This window comes from Rhinolophus sinicus, chromosome 3 (genome assembly GCF_057876585.1).
Source record: "Rhinolophus sinicus isolate RSI-liver-muscle chromosome 3, RSI-T2T, whole genome shotgun sequence".
NCBI lineage: Eukaryota > Metazoa > Chordata > Mammalia > Chiroptera > Rhinolophidae > Rhinolophus > Rhinolophus sinicus.
The window spans coordinates 49,524,084-49,539,246 of NC_142503.1; the positions used below are offsets into that span (position 1 = coordinate 49,524,084).

The 15,163-nt window shown below is 41.3% G+C and overlaps 1 protein-coding gene across 5 annotated transcripts in view; it reads left to right on the top strand.

The window, feature by feature from the left end:
* Nucleotides 1–15,163, top strand: part of PDE8B (phosphodiesterase 8B) — a 228,602-nt gene that overhangs the window by 130,701 nt on the left and 82,738 nt on the right. For all 5 annotated transcript variants that reach the window (XM_019728158.3, XM_019728159.3, XM_088796580.1 and 2 more), the window contains exons 3-4: nucleotides 10,420–10,610; nucleotides 13,936–13,995. In XM_019728158.3, coding sequence (XP_019583717.1) covers nucleotides 10,420–10,610; nucleotides 13,936–13,995 — 251 coding nt within the window. The remainder of the gene's footprint in view (nucleotides 1–10,419; nucleotides 10,611–13,935; nucleotides 13,996–15,163) is intronic.

The following is a 15,163-nucleotide window of genomic DNA, read 5'->3' on the forward strand; positions in this document are numbered from 1 at the left end:
TGAATGTTTGGTTAAGTCTTCTGCCTGGGTTTAATTTTTAAAAGTTATTGAGTTATAGGAGTTCTTTAAATATTCTTATTACAAGTCCTTTATCAGATTTTGAGAGTATGTTATCCCAATTTGTGCCTCTTCTATTCATCTTCATACCTCTGGATTTTGAACAAAATTTTAATTTTGAGGTCGTCTAATTTATCACTTCTTTTATGGTCATTGCTTACTGTGTTCTAAGAATCTTTACCTACTTTCATGTTAAGAAGATTATTTCTTTGTTTTCTTCAGGAAATGTTTTAACTTTTAATTTTAGATCTATCATCCATCTCAAGTTCATTTTTGTGTATGGTGTGATATAGAGGGCAAGGTTTAGAAGTCTACATATGAATGTCCAGTTGTTCCAGCTCCACTTGAAAAGACTATATGTTCCTTCTTACATTGAATTGCTGTGATGCCTTTGTTACTGATTCTTTAATAGTTTCGCAACTCGTTTGGTGGCTAATAATGTAGCAAATTTTGAAATTAATATTCCACAAATAGAAAGATATATTTCTTCTATTTGGGGTTCTATATTCATGAAATAATTCAATATTATTAATTGTGTTATTCAAATCATCTTTATCTTAATTTTTTCACTATGTGATCTATTAGTTTCTATGATAGTGGATATGTCAATATCACCTATATCTGTTAATATTTGCTGATATTTTTAGTCTGTGATGTTAATGTGTATTCTTTTTTTTTTTTTTAATGGTATCACACTTTCTTTTTTTTTTCTTTTTTAAAGATTTGATTGGGGAAGGGGAACAGGACTTTATTGGGGAACAGTGTGTACTTCCAGGACTTTCTTTCCAAGTCAAATTGTTGTCCTTTCAATCTTAGTTATGGAGGGTGCCGTTCAGCTTCAAGTTGTTGTCCTTTCAGTCTTAGTCGTGGAGGGCGCAGCTCAGCTCCAGGTCCAGGTCCAGTTGCTGTTGCTAGTTGCTAGTTGCAGGGGGCACAGCCCACCATCCCTTGCAGGAGTCAAACTGGCAACCTTGTGGTTCGTTGAGAGGACACTCTCCAACCAACTGAGCCATCTGGGAGCTCAGTGGCAGCTCAGCTCAAGGTGCCATGTTCAATCTATAGTTGCAGGGGGCGCTGCCCACCATCCCTTGCGGGACTCGAGAAATCCAACCAGCAACCTTGTAGTTGAGAGCCCACTGGCCCATGTGGGAATTGAACCCGCAGCCTTCGGAGTTAGGAGCATGGAGCTCTAACCACCTGAGCCACCGGGCTGGCCCCCCTTAATCTGTATTCTTGATTGTGTATATATACTTGGTGACTGTCCTTTTTATTATTTAGTATCCCTCTTTAAACTTTTCCCTTAAATTCTGTTTTATCTGTTGGTGATATTGTGATCTGCTTTTTTTGGTTAACATTTTCCTGATACATCTTTTTCTGTCTTTTCATTTTCAGTTTTTTTAATAACATTAAGTTAAGTATGTCTCTTGCAAGCAGCATATAATATTTTTCCAACACCTATTCTGAGAGTTAATAAGGGAGTTCAGTCTGGTTACATTGAGTGTGATTACTAATACAATTCGTCTTTTTTTGTATCTTCTGTTTTGTTACCCTTTTTCTTTTCTTTTTTTCTTATTTCTGCGTTTTGTCAAATTGAGTTTTCAGAGTTACCTTTTATTTTGTTTTAGAAGCTATAGGTTGTGCTTCTATCTTTTTAGTGGTTACCCTTAAGTTTTGTTTTTTTTTATACATGTTTAGCAGTCAAATTTTATAACAAAGTCTCAAACATACCATATTTCTGTCATCTGAAACATCTGGTCTTCAGCAGAATTTAAACATCCTTTAACAGCCCCACTCCAGACCACTGAAAAATAATTGTCTGTAATTTTGATTTATTAGATATATTAAAACATACCAAAATATTTTTAAATTGTACTCATAAGCTATGGAATATAATAAGAAAATGAATACCATGAACCTATCCCCCAGTGCAAGAGCTGGAATGTTCCCAGCACTACTGTGTACCCTGCCTGGTTCCAGTCCCATGAATTTGGCCCCAAATGACAGCAGATACAAGTGGTCAAGAGTCCTGCCCTGAGTGAGGGACAGAATAATTGAGATGCCTTTTAAAAATATGAGAAGCTCAACTTAGACGGCAGGGGCCTTTACTACTTGGTCTCATTCAAATGTAGAGTCTCACTCTTCGATCTCTCCAGTAGGAATCTGCTGAGTACCTACATGTTCAGGGCTCCACACAGGCCGCTGCAGGGGGAAGAGCGACTGCCGATGCTCCCTGAGCACCCAGAAGGGTCGGGCAGTCGGTCTTAGTATTTGTATAACACCCTAACTTTAGGGGCAATGGTGTCTAGTTAAGTGTTTTTGTGCTCCTGCCATTGCAACTGTCTTAGAAAAATCATACTATGTCCTAGTGCCTTTGTTTTTGTTTTTTGTTTTCTTGGAGAAAAATATCTATTCTGTAACTTCACTGGCATGCCAAAAATGTTAATTAGTTACATCAACCGGAGCGCTTAGGGTTTCAGAGGAACTTGCTTGATAAAAATATTTCAGGATGTGGTTGCTTTTGAGAGTGTGTTTCTGAGTTCGCCAGGGGAAATGGGCTCCCATGTCAGGACACGTAACGTGGGGCTCCGCACACCCCACACGAGCTGGCAGGAGCACCGTTAGGTGTGGAATGGGTGGAAGTGTTAGACAGCAGTGCAGCGAGGTATTGTCGGGGGCATCGTCTCTCCTCATGAGTGGCTGTGACGCACCGTAAAAGTCATATTTTCCAGTCTTGGCAACAAAATAAAAAGTAGGGGAAATATTATGAAGCAGTAGATTCATATCAACATGACAACATCTGAAAATCAAGTGGCCTTTTCTTCGTCAATGCCTGAAGCACAGTTACTTCCCCAGAGGGCAGAACTGACGTGCTCAGAGTACGTCCTGCTCCCCTCACACAGGGCTTTCCAGCTGCACTTGGGAACAGAGTTTTACAGCTGTGGCCTAAGCTTTTTCCTAGCAAGGCAGCACTTCCCTTTAAATTTTATTTTTCCATGTTATATAGACATGGATATTTCTGGAACTCTTGCATATTGGAGATGTTATGTGTTGGAGATCATGTGGCCTCGTGGGGAACTGTTCTTCACGTATTAAGTGAAATGACCAAGTGATGGAGACGTTCAGACTCAGTAACTTGCTGTGGTCAGCATTCCCCTCTGTCTGCCTTACTGCTGATACCACATTGTGTCTTCTGCCTTACCCGCCAGTTTTGTGGAACCACGCAGTTGGTAGGAATTTTGGTCCCATATTTTAGGGGGTAAAAATAAAACTGATAGTCAGTTACTTAACATAATGATTACACAGGCTCTGAGGTCAGATCAATCTCAGTTCAAATCTTGCTAGCTGTGTGGCTGTGGGTGAGTCTCTTAACCATTTCAAGCCTCAGTCTCCGTGTTTATAAAATGGAGATAATGCCCACTTCCAAAGAATTGTTAGAGGGTTATGAATAAGATAGTATATCTAACGTACTTCTGGTATAAGGGCTGGCCCTTTGAAAATTCTCATCAAACTTTAGCTGTTCTTAGCATCACTTTCCTAGGGACATTTAAGGAAAGCTTCCATGCCATTTTTATCCAACTGCATTGATCCCTCCTCTGATCAAATTGGCTAGTTCTTTAGTATTATATGGATACAACTTATATGAGCTATACATGTGGTCTGTTCTAGAAGCTCCTTCTTACCCAGTTTTTGCTTAAAGCCCAATCAAGTAGTCTGAAAATTGGATGTTTAATAGTAGATATTGGTAATCCATTTGGAGAAGTGCAGACACGCCCACATCTAAAAAACACTAATAATAATGAAAACTTATATTGTTTTCTTCAGGTTAAGGAAAAGATAGTTTTGTCTTTATTTTTTTCATAATTGGCCTTCACCAGAGAGAAGTTTCATTGTAATTTACCTACTGTGTTTCCCCAAAAATAAGACCTAGCCAGACAATCAGCTCTAATGCATCTTTTGGAGCCAAAATTAATATAGGACCTGGTCTTATTTTACTATAACATAAGACTGGGTCTTACATAAGACCGGGTCTAATATAATGTAATACAATATCAGGTCTTGCATTAATATTTGCTCCAAAAGACACATTAGAGCTGATTGTCCAGCTAGGTCTTATTTGCAGGGAAATGGTATCAAAGACAGATTATTGCTGTCCTCAAAAAGATATTTTTCAGCACTTTCTCAATTAAACTTATCGAAGGAACAGTACAAGGATTTCTAGCTAAGCAAGAGAACGTCAGCTGGAGCCATGGAAAGATCACTGAACGAGGAGTTGGTGGGATGTGTGGGTCCAGCTTTGGGAAGTCACTGTCCTCATCTGTTGAATGGGGGTTGATGGATCACCCCAGAGTCCCTTCCTGCCCTGAGAACTCATGCGAGTCATGGCCCCGTTCCTGTCATTGCCCCTGGGACCCTCCCCACCACCCACGTCCTGTGCAGTCTGTGTGCGCTAGCCCTCTGCAGCTTCTCACACCAGACCCCTGCTCTTCATTCTCTAGCCCTGCCCTCATCATTCCACTTGGGTCAACAGATGAATTAACTTTATGGTTCCAAGAAGGTTTAGGTAGAGTCTTCCCTGGAGATAGAGGGAGGCCCTGCGTGGCACTTGGAGGTCTTTTGTAGTTATATTGGAGAAGCAGTATGGTTCCAGTGTGCACAATTTTCAGAGTTTAATTAAATAGCACCAAACCCCCAACACCATGTTTCAGATTGTAGTTACATCAGTGTTTTAGCTATGAGTAATTGCATAAAGTGTGAACTTTGCTGCTAGCTCTTCAGTCCACAAACCAGTATGTAGATAACAAACATGCAGCATGATCAGTGACCGGTCATGTCACCTTTTGCAGCATCTCCATGATTTGTCTCTGCCTAGCTGTTCTTCATTTCAAGCACAGACAGCCAAGTGTGTAGTTGTGTTGCCACTTTGTCTCTCCGTGGTCATGCACATGTCATTACACAAAAATAGATCATTGAAAGAGGGAGGGAATTAGACAGCAAAGACGAAGGTGCAGCGAAGAAATGAAAAGTGTTAACATTGGAAATGAAAATCAGATAGAATGTACATGGAGTTAGAGGAGAGACAGCCAACTGTGGGCATGTTGACGCTGCCACCTTGGAAAGATTCTAGAAAGTCACCGGAGGAAGTCAGTCAGTGCCAGCAAGTTTATCGGAATAAATGAAGAAAATGGTTGTGACAAAAAAGATGAAATGTCACAGGGGAAATGATGCCAGCAAAAAAAACCCGGCACATTCATTAAAGGAACTCTGGGGCTATCTTGTGACATTGAAAGTACAGAGGATAAAGTGTTGGAAGCTGATCCAAACTTAGGAGTTTATAATTCACCAAGGCATAGCAAAGATGCTCACTCTGTATCATAATTTATACAACTAGAAAAAGGCAAGCCCTGTTTGAACAACTTCCAATAAGTTTCTAAAAAGGAAACATTTTCATTCTCAATGTTTCCAATGTTTTCAATCGCAGTGTACTGACTAAGTGTTAGTTTTACATTTATTTCCCTATACATTTATAACCAACAGTAAGAAAGCTTTTAATGTTTGACAAAAGTTTCTCAAGGTCATGGAACAATCATTTTTATCATCATTTATTAAGCTTGCGTTGCATGGTCATTTTTGTGGTCTGGCACGGCCACACTAAGTGAGGACTGCCTCTCGTGTTCTAATTCTGGACAGAATGCAAATTGGCCAAGATCTGCCCCTAAAAGAAGAAGTTTCCTCATTGTCCCAGGTTTCACCCGAGATCAGTTCGTTTGCTGTATTTACAACCGTACAGTGAGGTTGACACAACAGAACTGTTTCCTTGTGCCTGTTTTTCTATGCCAAGATTCTTGTCCTGGGTCCACGTCCGTGCTCGGCCTATAATCCCCACTCATTACTGTATTTATTGTACTTGTCTGCTTAGCTGTCTCTCTCCCCGGCGTGCATCCTAGGGGCAGAGACTGGGCTGTGTCCGTCTCCATCAGCCTTTTACTCCCAGTTTTTAACTCAGTATCTGGTGTGATAGTCTTCAATAAACATTCTTTGAATGAATGTTCTGCATATTACGTATTTAGGGTAAGTAAAATGGTCAGTTTACTCAGATTTTTTACAAATCAAGTTGTCATATGCCTTTAATAATGACTTTCAAAATATATTTCACAGAATCATTTTATGAGATTTGCCTCAGTGAATGGTCAGTAAATATTTACAAATGGCTACATCTAACAAGAAACTAAATATTGATACACAGAATGCTAAACCTGAAGAGGGACTGTATTGCTTAAGGCAGGGATGTCCAAACTTTTTCAATGTTTTTTTACCAAGGGCCATATGTGGTAAAATACACAAACAGCCGGGCCACTCACTCGAGGTGAAGTACATATTGCCTCACCTGGTTTATTTAAGTAAACTAAATATATTTTTGGAATTTGCTGCAGGCCAAAAAAAAATGGATTGCGGGCTGCAGTTGGTCCATGGGCCGCAGTTTGGACACCCCTGACTTAAGGGGTTCCATTTGTTTGTTTGTTTTTGTTTTTGTCCTTTGGTTGCAGGTAACAGCTGCTTTATACTAAAAAGTAAGTAAATGAATAAGAACTACATTAGAAAAATAGTGCAATTTTTTTTTTTTTTTTTCAGAATCCAAGGAAGAGTTGAAAAACCGTGGCTTAGAAAGGGTGGCAATGAGCCATCCCTGAGTAGTCTGACATCGAAGGAGTGAAAGGTTCTTCCTTCAGGATCTCTACTAAAATGAGCCATGGGTCCTAAATCGAGCTCCTGTTTCTCTGTTCAAATTCCAAATTCCTGGAAACAGAATATCATTAGCCCAGCTGTGGCCTGGGAGACAGGGACAGAGAGTCTGACCCTGGTTCCTTGGGTCCATCACTTTCCTAGAAAAGGAATAGTTCTGTAGAGGCAGGCACACCTCAATAAAAGGGGCAATTATAGTACTTTAAATTTTATACATATTTTTATTTCCCATAGATTTTTCACTTTGCTTAGGAGTTGAATTATTGAAAAGTCTTTCTGAATTTTTTATAAATGGAAAGAATTTTAAACACTACTCAAAGAAATTCTCTAGTGAGTGCTTTATAATATAAATACTCCCGTTTTAAAAATGTAGATTTTCCTATTATTTCAGTAGGGTGAGACCAACAGATCAGGAGATGACTGTCATTGAAAAGATAGTTTGTTACTCACAACTCCCCAGAGGAGGAGGTAAGCCACACCACGCAGGACTACCTAGGGAAGTGGAAGAAGCAAGGTTGGTCATGAGGCAGAGAGAGCAAGGGAAAATGTGGGCAAGAACCTTTATTGTGGTTTCTATGGGAAGGAATGGGTGAGGCGGGGTGAGCAGGTTTGGCTAGTTTGCATCATTTCAGTGGCCTGGGGCACAGGGGAGGTCTCTAGTTGTGTGGTACCTGGCCCTGGAATGACAGGGCAGGTGGACAGTGGTCCAGAGCGTGAGAGCATGGTAAAAGAGATGGTAGGGATCTGAGCTCTGGATTGGTTTGCATATGGGAAGTGCATTCCTAGCCAAGTCCTTTGCTGTCCCTAGGAATCTGCTAGCCCTGGGAGGGGCAGTCTCTCCAGACTCAGCAAGTCTCTCCAGGGTCAGTCAAAGCATCAGAAAAACAGAAAATAACAAGGCATAATAAATAGAATTCCCCACTTTCAATCAGTTTTGTAAGTTTCCACGTGAATCCAGTTTAAGTTCCTAGAATGACCTGTAAGGCCTTACCCATGATCTAGCCCTCTGCTGTGAACTTGACATTCTCTCCCACCCTCTCACCCTCCCCTCTGTCATGCTGGCTTCCTTGTAGTTCCTGGAACACAGCAGGCATGTGTCCCACTGTAGGGGCCAGTGGAACTGTTTCCTCTGCTTGGAATGCTTTCCTTCAGATGTCAACTTGGCTTACTTTTTGGTTTCTTTCAGGCATTTGCTCCTATGTCACTTTCTCAGTGAAACCTACCCTAACCACCCTACTTAGCGCTGCTACCAGCAGCCACTCCTGATCCTCCTCACCCCGCCTCATGCTTTTTACATAGCACTTACCACTTGCAACATTCCGTATCACTTGCTTATTATTATATCGATTGTTTACTGTTTGTCCTTCCACCACTGCTATGCTTGGATCTCTGTTTTGTTCATCAGAGTATTCTAAGCAATTATAAAGTGTCTCGCACATAATGGGCACCCAGGAAGTATTTGTTAAATAATGACATTATTTTTCCAAAAGTGGAACACTCCCATATTTTAAGGACACGTAAGACATACGAGATGGATATCTGTAGCAGAGTCCAACATGGAAATCCAGCCGTGTTCTTATTGTACTGGTCAAATGCTGAAGCATCATGGTATAAAGGAAATACAAAGTGTTGACATTTTTGTTTAGCAAGCCATAATTCAGCCAGACAGATGGGAGACAAGATGCTCTGGCACCTTTTCTGACTTTTAGGGTCTGCACATTGAGTTTCTCATGTTAATACCACAGCTACACCAAGGAAATGGCTATTGACTTTGTGCACAAACCAGGTTATTCTACCTGATTTTTTTTCCTTCTAACTCCCTGGTCAGCAGTTATGTGTGAAGGCTTTCTTTGCACTATCAAAATCCACAAATCTCTGTCCTTCACTTCTCTTGGGAGAGCCATCTCCTATGTCTTCGTAGAAAGCTCTGCGGCTGAAGATTTTTAGGAACACCCTGGGTGGAGGAGTGACTGAGCCTGGCTCAGAGAGAGCCCTTAGGTGTGGCTACCTCACGTATGACTGGCTTGTGATTTCAAGCCACGTGCTAAGAAGGAAATGTCAGAATCATACTGAAAAGTATTTTTTCTGGAAACATGGCTTTGAGAAAACAGGGAATGATGCAAACAGTGTAAAATAAAGGATATTTATGATACCTTTAGATATTTAATGATAAGGAATTATCTGAGAGGTTTAGTGAAGTGGTGTATTTTAAGAGTCTTTGTTGTTAACAGATGCAGATGGATGAAATGATAGGATATGTGGGATTTGCAGAGTAGTACAGGAGTTGGGAAAGTGGATAGGAATAGAAAGGAAACTAGATTGGCCAGGAGTTGGTTTTTGCTGAAGCTAGATGTTGGGTACTTAAGGTTCATTCTGTTTTTGTTTATATTTTTATATGTTGCAAAATTTTGATCGACAAAACATTTTTAAGGTATAGTGGTAATAGTTGGACAGTTTGTCTTGTTTCTGATTTTTAATGAAACAGATTTGGTATGTCATCATGAGGAAGGATATTGGCCATTGGCTTACAGGCTCATTATGTTGAGAAACTACCCTTCTGTTCCTAATTGTTAAGGCCAGGAGTGGGTGCTGAAGAATATGAAATGCTTTATCAATATCTTCATGTTATCACATGTTTTTCTTATTGGACCTATCGCTGTGATGTCGTCTTATTCCTATTAATAATAAAGCCCTTTTGCATTTTGCAGAAACCCATATAAGCAGTTATCCTTTCACTGATCAAATCTTTACTGAGCAGCTAGAAAGTGCCAGCCAAATGCTGGGCACAGGGTTACAGCAGGGAAGGGGACAGGCAGGTCCTTGCTGTCCTGAAACTCAGTTATAATAGGGAAGATAGATCATAATCAAGTGAATGAATGAACAACTTCAGGTGGTGGTAAGGCCATCTCTGGCTTTCTGCCTGCTGGAGAATCCAAGTCCCACATCCCAGGGGGTGATGAAGGCAACATGGTATAAATTACCGCTACCTTCTTTCCAGGGGTAGGGCTGTGCTTTTCAGGGAGGCAAAAAGATTCATGTTTTCCTCAGTATGGTTCCACGAGCTTCATATTTTATGATCATGCATTCCAGATTCCAGCAAGGGTTGGATGTTAGAACTAGTTTTTGAGGTCGTTTTGAGTTCCCACCCTTTCCTGTATCTTTATATGAACTTAAGTGCTAAGTTCAGAGAGGTGGCCTCCAGGTGCCACGAGGCAAATGTCGCCTGCCCTGGAACCAAAGAGATGTATACGTGAGCCATACATATACATCTAGCCTGTGTTCCTTATCCTGTTAATGATTTCACTGCTTAATCTATTTAAAAATAAAGGCAATTGGGAAATTAAAAATAAACAGCAACCACGCCTAGTCTGTGTTCATTCAACTCTCACAACTAGCTTACGAGGCACTACTCTTGTCACACCTGGTAGAGGAGAGACCATAGGCCAAAGAGAGGAAATGCCTCATTCAAAGGTACACTGGAACCAGTCGGTGGAGCTGGGATTTGAAGCCGGGTAGCTTCCCTCTGGAGGCTACGTTTGTAACCAGCATACCATAAGCCTGTTTTTAACAGTCTCTACTGTGATGATTTCTGTCAAGATGCTTTTTTTCTGTGTGTTCCAGGTTTTGCTGATCTTTGCAAAGGAAGATAGTCAGAGTGATGGATTCTGGTGGGCCTGTGACAGAGCCGGTTATAGATGCAATATTGCCCGGACTCCAGAGTCAGCCCTTGAATGCTTTCTAGATAAACATCATGAAATTATTGTAATTGATCACAGACAAACGCGAAACTTTGATGCAGAAGCAGTGTGCAGGTACCTTCCTTAATTTAATGTTTAGTCAATGTCCACTTAACAGCTTCAAATGAAATTCCTTTATAGGTGTCTCCAGTTCCATCCCAAATCTTTGTAAAATATGTGTTGATGTTTTTAAGCAGTATATACAGATTTCTGTGATCAAAGCTATGGATTTATCTCACCTTTTCTGTTTTCCCACATTTGAGTTCTGATGAATTTAGAGGTATGAGCTGGGCACCACTGAAAACTTCAGGGTGTTTTTACCCCCTGAGTATTGCTCATATTTCACCAAAAAAAAAAAAGCATTAAAATTCACACAGTTCTTATTATACAGATATGGAGATATGGTTTGGATGTAAACCAGATATTTTAATCGTAATTATTCTGCCCCAAAATGAGCATCAGAATGTGTGAAATATACATTTTTCCCTGCCTGACACAGACGGGTGGATTCGACAGCAGTCATGGAGAAAAGGCAGCCACTTTGCAGGAGCAGAAAATCTCCCAGGGATCCAAAGCCCCTACGTGTTTACAGAAATGCTGGCACTCTGGGGAGGAAACGCATGCCTGTTCATAAATAAATGCAGTCCTCAGAGTTAGCTCTGCATGAACTGATCCATTTAGCAGAAGTGGAATGCTTTGAAGCTAGACAGGAAGAGGTCACTAATTAAATACTAGGCCAGGGCAGACTCCAATTACATATGGAGCTGGAATTTTCTTGAAAGTAGTAAATGAAATGCGAGGTAGGAAAATGGCTTCTTAGAACCTATGGTCCCCTGACAAGAAATGAGTGGATTAAGGGAAGTTTCTCATCACAGGCAGCACCTTGCTGCTCTCTGACAGTTTTCAAGTTGCCAAAGAAGAATTTTTCTTAAGGAACCTATTTTAAAATGTCCCTACTGGCCTGAAGTCATTTTATTTTCCTGCATAGAAATATTTGCCTATTTAATGATTACTTGTGTTAATAAATAAAACGTATCATACAACATTTGGATCATATTTTTAGTAGAAATATCTTTTTACATGATTTTCAGGGTAGAATTGGGTCCTTTTTAATTGAGTATATCTACTTTTACTTGGTGTTGACTGACTTTTCTCACATTATTTTGTGGCAGAAATAGCTATGGTCCTGTGTGCGTACAAAGAATGATGTAAGACAAGCTTCAGGCGCAAAAAGAAACTAACAGAAAGAATTGTTTTCATTCAGGGAAAGGCCCATTTTAGCAGATGAGCTTTACAATCTTCCTTGAATATAAAGAAATGGACTTTTGTTTCCTAATAAGTGTACTTCTGTCTTAGCTGCACAGAAAAACAATGGGGGATCGGTGCAGTTCAGAAGCCAGGTTATGTATCTGCTAGTGTGTTTACCGACCGGTATTAGTCCTGCTGAGGATGGCCCAAATCCTGTGCGTGACGGCCAGCACGTTTCCTAAGATGTCTGAGTGGAGGACGTGCTCTCAGCAAATGTGTATTCTTTCTTGTCAAGATCCCTTGAGCTAGACTGGACCTTAGCTTAACGTGCTGCCTTGGACCCCTGCCCAGCTAGACTGGACCTTAGCTTAACGTGCTGCCTTGGACCTATTCCCAGGCTCTGCCTTAGTCCTCTCCACCAGGAAGAGGTCCAGGTCCCTCTGACCACAACAGCTCCTTTGGAGGAATGAGAGAGAAGAGGAAGCAGTAGGAAACAACCCCCCAAATGGAAACCAATCTCCAAAGAATCTAAGCAAGAGTGTGCTCCAGCCCAGTTATGTTCTGACAGTGTGTGAGCCTCTTGCCTAAGTCCCCACCCTCCCTGTCCCCACCCTCCCCAACCTTCCACCCCCCACCCCCGTTTGAATGTAGCCCTGAAGTGTACTCTTGACACCTCATTGGGTAAGAAGAAGCCAAACTAAGGTGAGAAGTGCTTAGTGTTTCCTTAGAGATTAGAAACACTGCATCTTTTCATTAGGTGCTAACTGGTAATTCTGGAAATGCATTCAGTAGGCCACTATATGGAAACTGCATGTAGCTTCCCCTTACCAGGACCTTTTCTGTGGGCTGGCTGAAGGGGAAGTAGTCTGTGCTTGCAATGGAGAACTATTGACTTACTTCTCCTGCCCCATAGTGAGTGAAGGAAGGCATTGTCTCCAAAGGTATTTGTCATCCAAATACCATTTATCCATAAGGGGAACCTTCACTTCCCAGGGAGACAGCAGCTGGTCATTTTCTTGAGCCTTCCACCCACATAGTGTGAGGTCTCAGGGCATAGGAAATGAGGAAGGTGCATTTTTTGAGAAAGGTCAGGAAATTCTGGAGTTGAAGAGATTGGAGCGATGTGAGCTGCCTGTCCTTGTGGGAGCAGTCATGCAAACACGTTAAAATGGAGAAGACCTAAAATCCCAGTAGCTAGAAAGAAAAATAAATACATGTTGTTTCACAAATTACTCAGGAGCAGCCTTGAGCCTTCTGCTCTTGGAGATGATGGTTCTCTTCTGAAGGATCTCAAAATAAGCAGAGGCCAGAGCAAGGCACCTGTTTGTACTAAGATTCAAGTGTGTGTCCCATTATGAAAAGTTCATCCATTTCACAACCCCTGACCAGAATAATCCAGAGTCTCAGATGCGGCATTCATAGCACGTTTTCTAAGAAAACTTACCAACTTCAAAATTCTACATTCTTACATGTTTTCATCCTGTTAAATTCCTAGGGAATAAACTATATACAGGTGGTCATAGTACAACAAGTATCCTTGCAGTGACAGTTGCTATATTGTAATATTTCTCAGCCCTAGTGGATGACGCAGTTGTTTAAAGTGTTTCAGGACAAACAGCAGTACAACTGAAACACTGCGGTGGCTCTGTGTACCATTTTTAATACGCTTCAACCTGCATTGGTATATCCAGCTGCCAGCGAGCATTTTCATTTTTATTATAAGGTCAACTTTCGGAACAGTCTACTATTTTAAAAGAAAAAGGATCCAACTCAATTACCTCCCAAGTACAAACTGATAAGTAGAGAATTGTAGGAGTGCCAATTATTTTGCAGAGTGGAATTTCAATCAGAAAGTGGGATTTGCCGGTTTTTGAAGTGGAAAATTGGCAGACCTGACCTCCTGGATAATTGCCTAGGAATTTACAAAAAAAAAAAAAAAAAAAAAAAAAAAATCTTTTTTTTTTAAAAATAACACGTAGAGCTTGTCCTCACTCACAAGGGCATCTTTCTTTGTTGTCTTCCATGTGTTTTCAGACTTTTTCTTTAGAGGAAGATTTGAATTTGTGCCCTTTTCAGTGTGAAGAAGTTCCACATTGGTTTAATGTACCAAAGCCCTGGTCATCTGGTTTGACGTGGGGCCTTCTTGTTGCAGGTCGATCCGGGCCACCAATCCCTCCGAGCACACGGTGATCCTTGCGGTGGTTTCACAAGCGTAAGCTCCCCTATCATAGCCCGTTGGAAATGGTCCTGTCCCTTCTGAAACATTTCTCTGATGTAATCCCGTCTTGGAGATGGCAGAACAATAGGCATGACCTTGGCCCTGCAGTACCAACCTTAGATCTTGCTGTGGGGGTTTTGTTTTGCGAGTTTCTGGAAATACTTAGGTTTTTCTCTCTATCATGTCTATTGGCTGTTACCACATATTCGTACACCTCCGGAAAAGAAAATGGTTCCTCTTTGTATGCTAGAAATGAATAGAAAGTCTGGGAAGGAGAAGGTCTGGAGGGAACATTGTTCCAGCTTATCTTTTTTGTTGGAAGAAAAGAGATGGGAGAATGCTTGGTTTTCACTTACAAACAAATGGTACCATGAGAACAAAGGGCTGCAAAATCCACTGCAAGATAAGGGTTGTGTGGTTTATGTGCTGGGACAGTTACATGGCGAGAAGCAGGGCTGAGATGTATGTCAGTGTTGGAAGGCAGAAAAGAGGGATTGGGCTATAGGTACGAGACTGTGGGATGAGAAATTGCTCTGCCAGGTTTATTGTCTAAAATGGCCAGCAGTTAGAATGAAAGATCTAGAAGGAAAAATTTTTTTGTACAAACGACAATGGTTGGAATCTTTGCAAGTACCAAAATGTGTTGTGATTACTTAATAGCTGTCATTAGCTTTGGGGAGAATAAGATCTTAATCGGGGCCTAGGATCTACTGGACTTGGCACCAATGTGGCAAATGGCACAGATTCTGCAAGGTAGGAGCTGGCAGGCCAGCGATTCAGACTTTTGGTCTTTCCCCAAGCAATCCCAGCCCAGGGAGATTTGAAATACTCCATTCCAAAGCCATATTGGTACAGTGGGAAATCCTGGCTTCAAAGTCTTGGCCTCACCAAAGACTTCTCCTTACCTGATACTCCTTGAGTCTCTTGCTAGGAGCTAGGTCTCTTCACTCTGATACCTGCCACGGGCTGTGGGGCAAGGAAAGTGAAGAAACTGTCCCTATTGGTTCCTTACCACCCCGCCATCCTGGTGGGAGATGGGATCTCAAAGGGAATGAGTAAGTGGAACTGTGGTATGCAGTCAGCCTTCTTCAGCCGTCGGGCTTATATTTTGTCTTCTGGGGACTCAGATCTTCGAGTCTTGGACATGAATTCCAGATGTGCA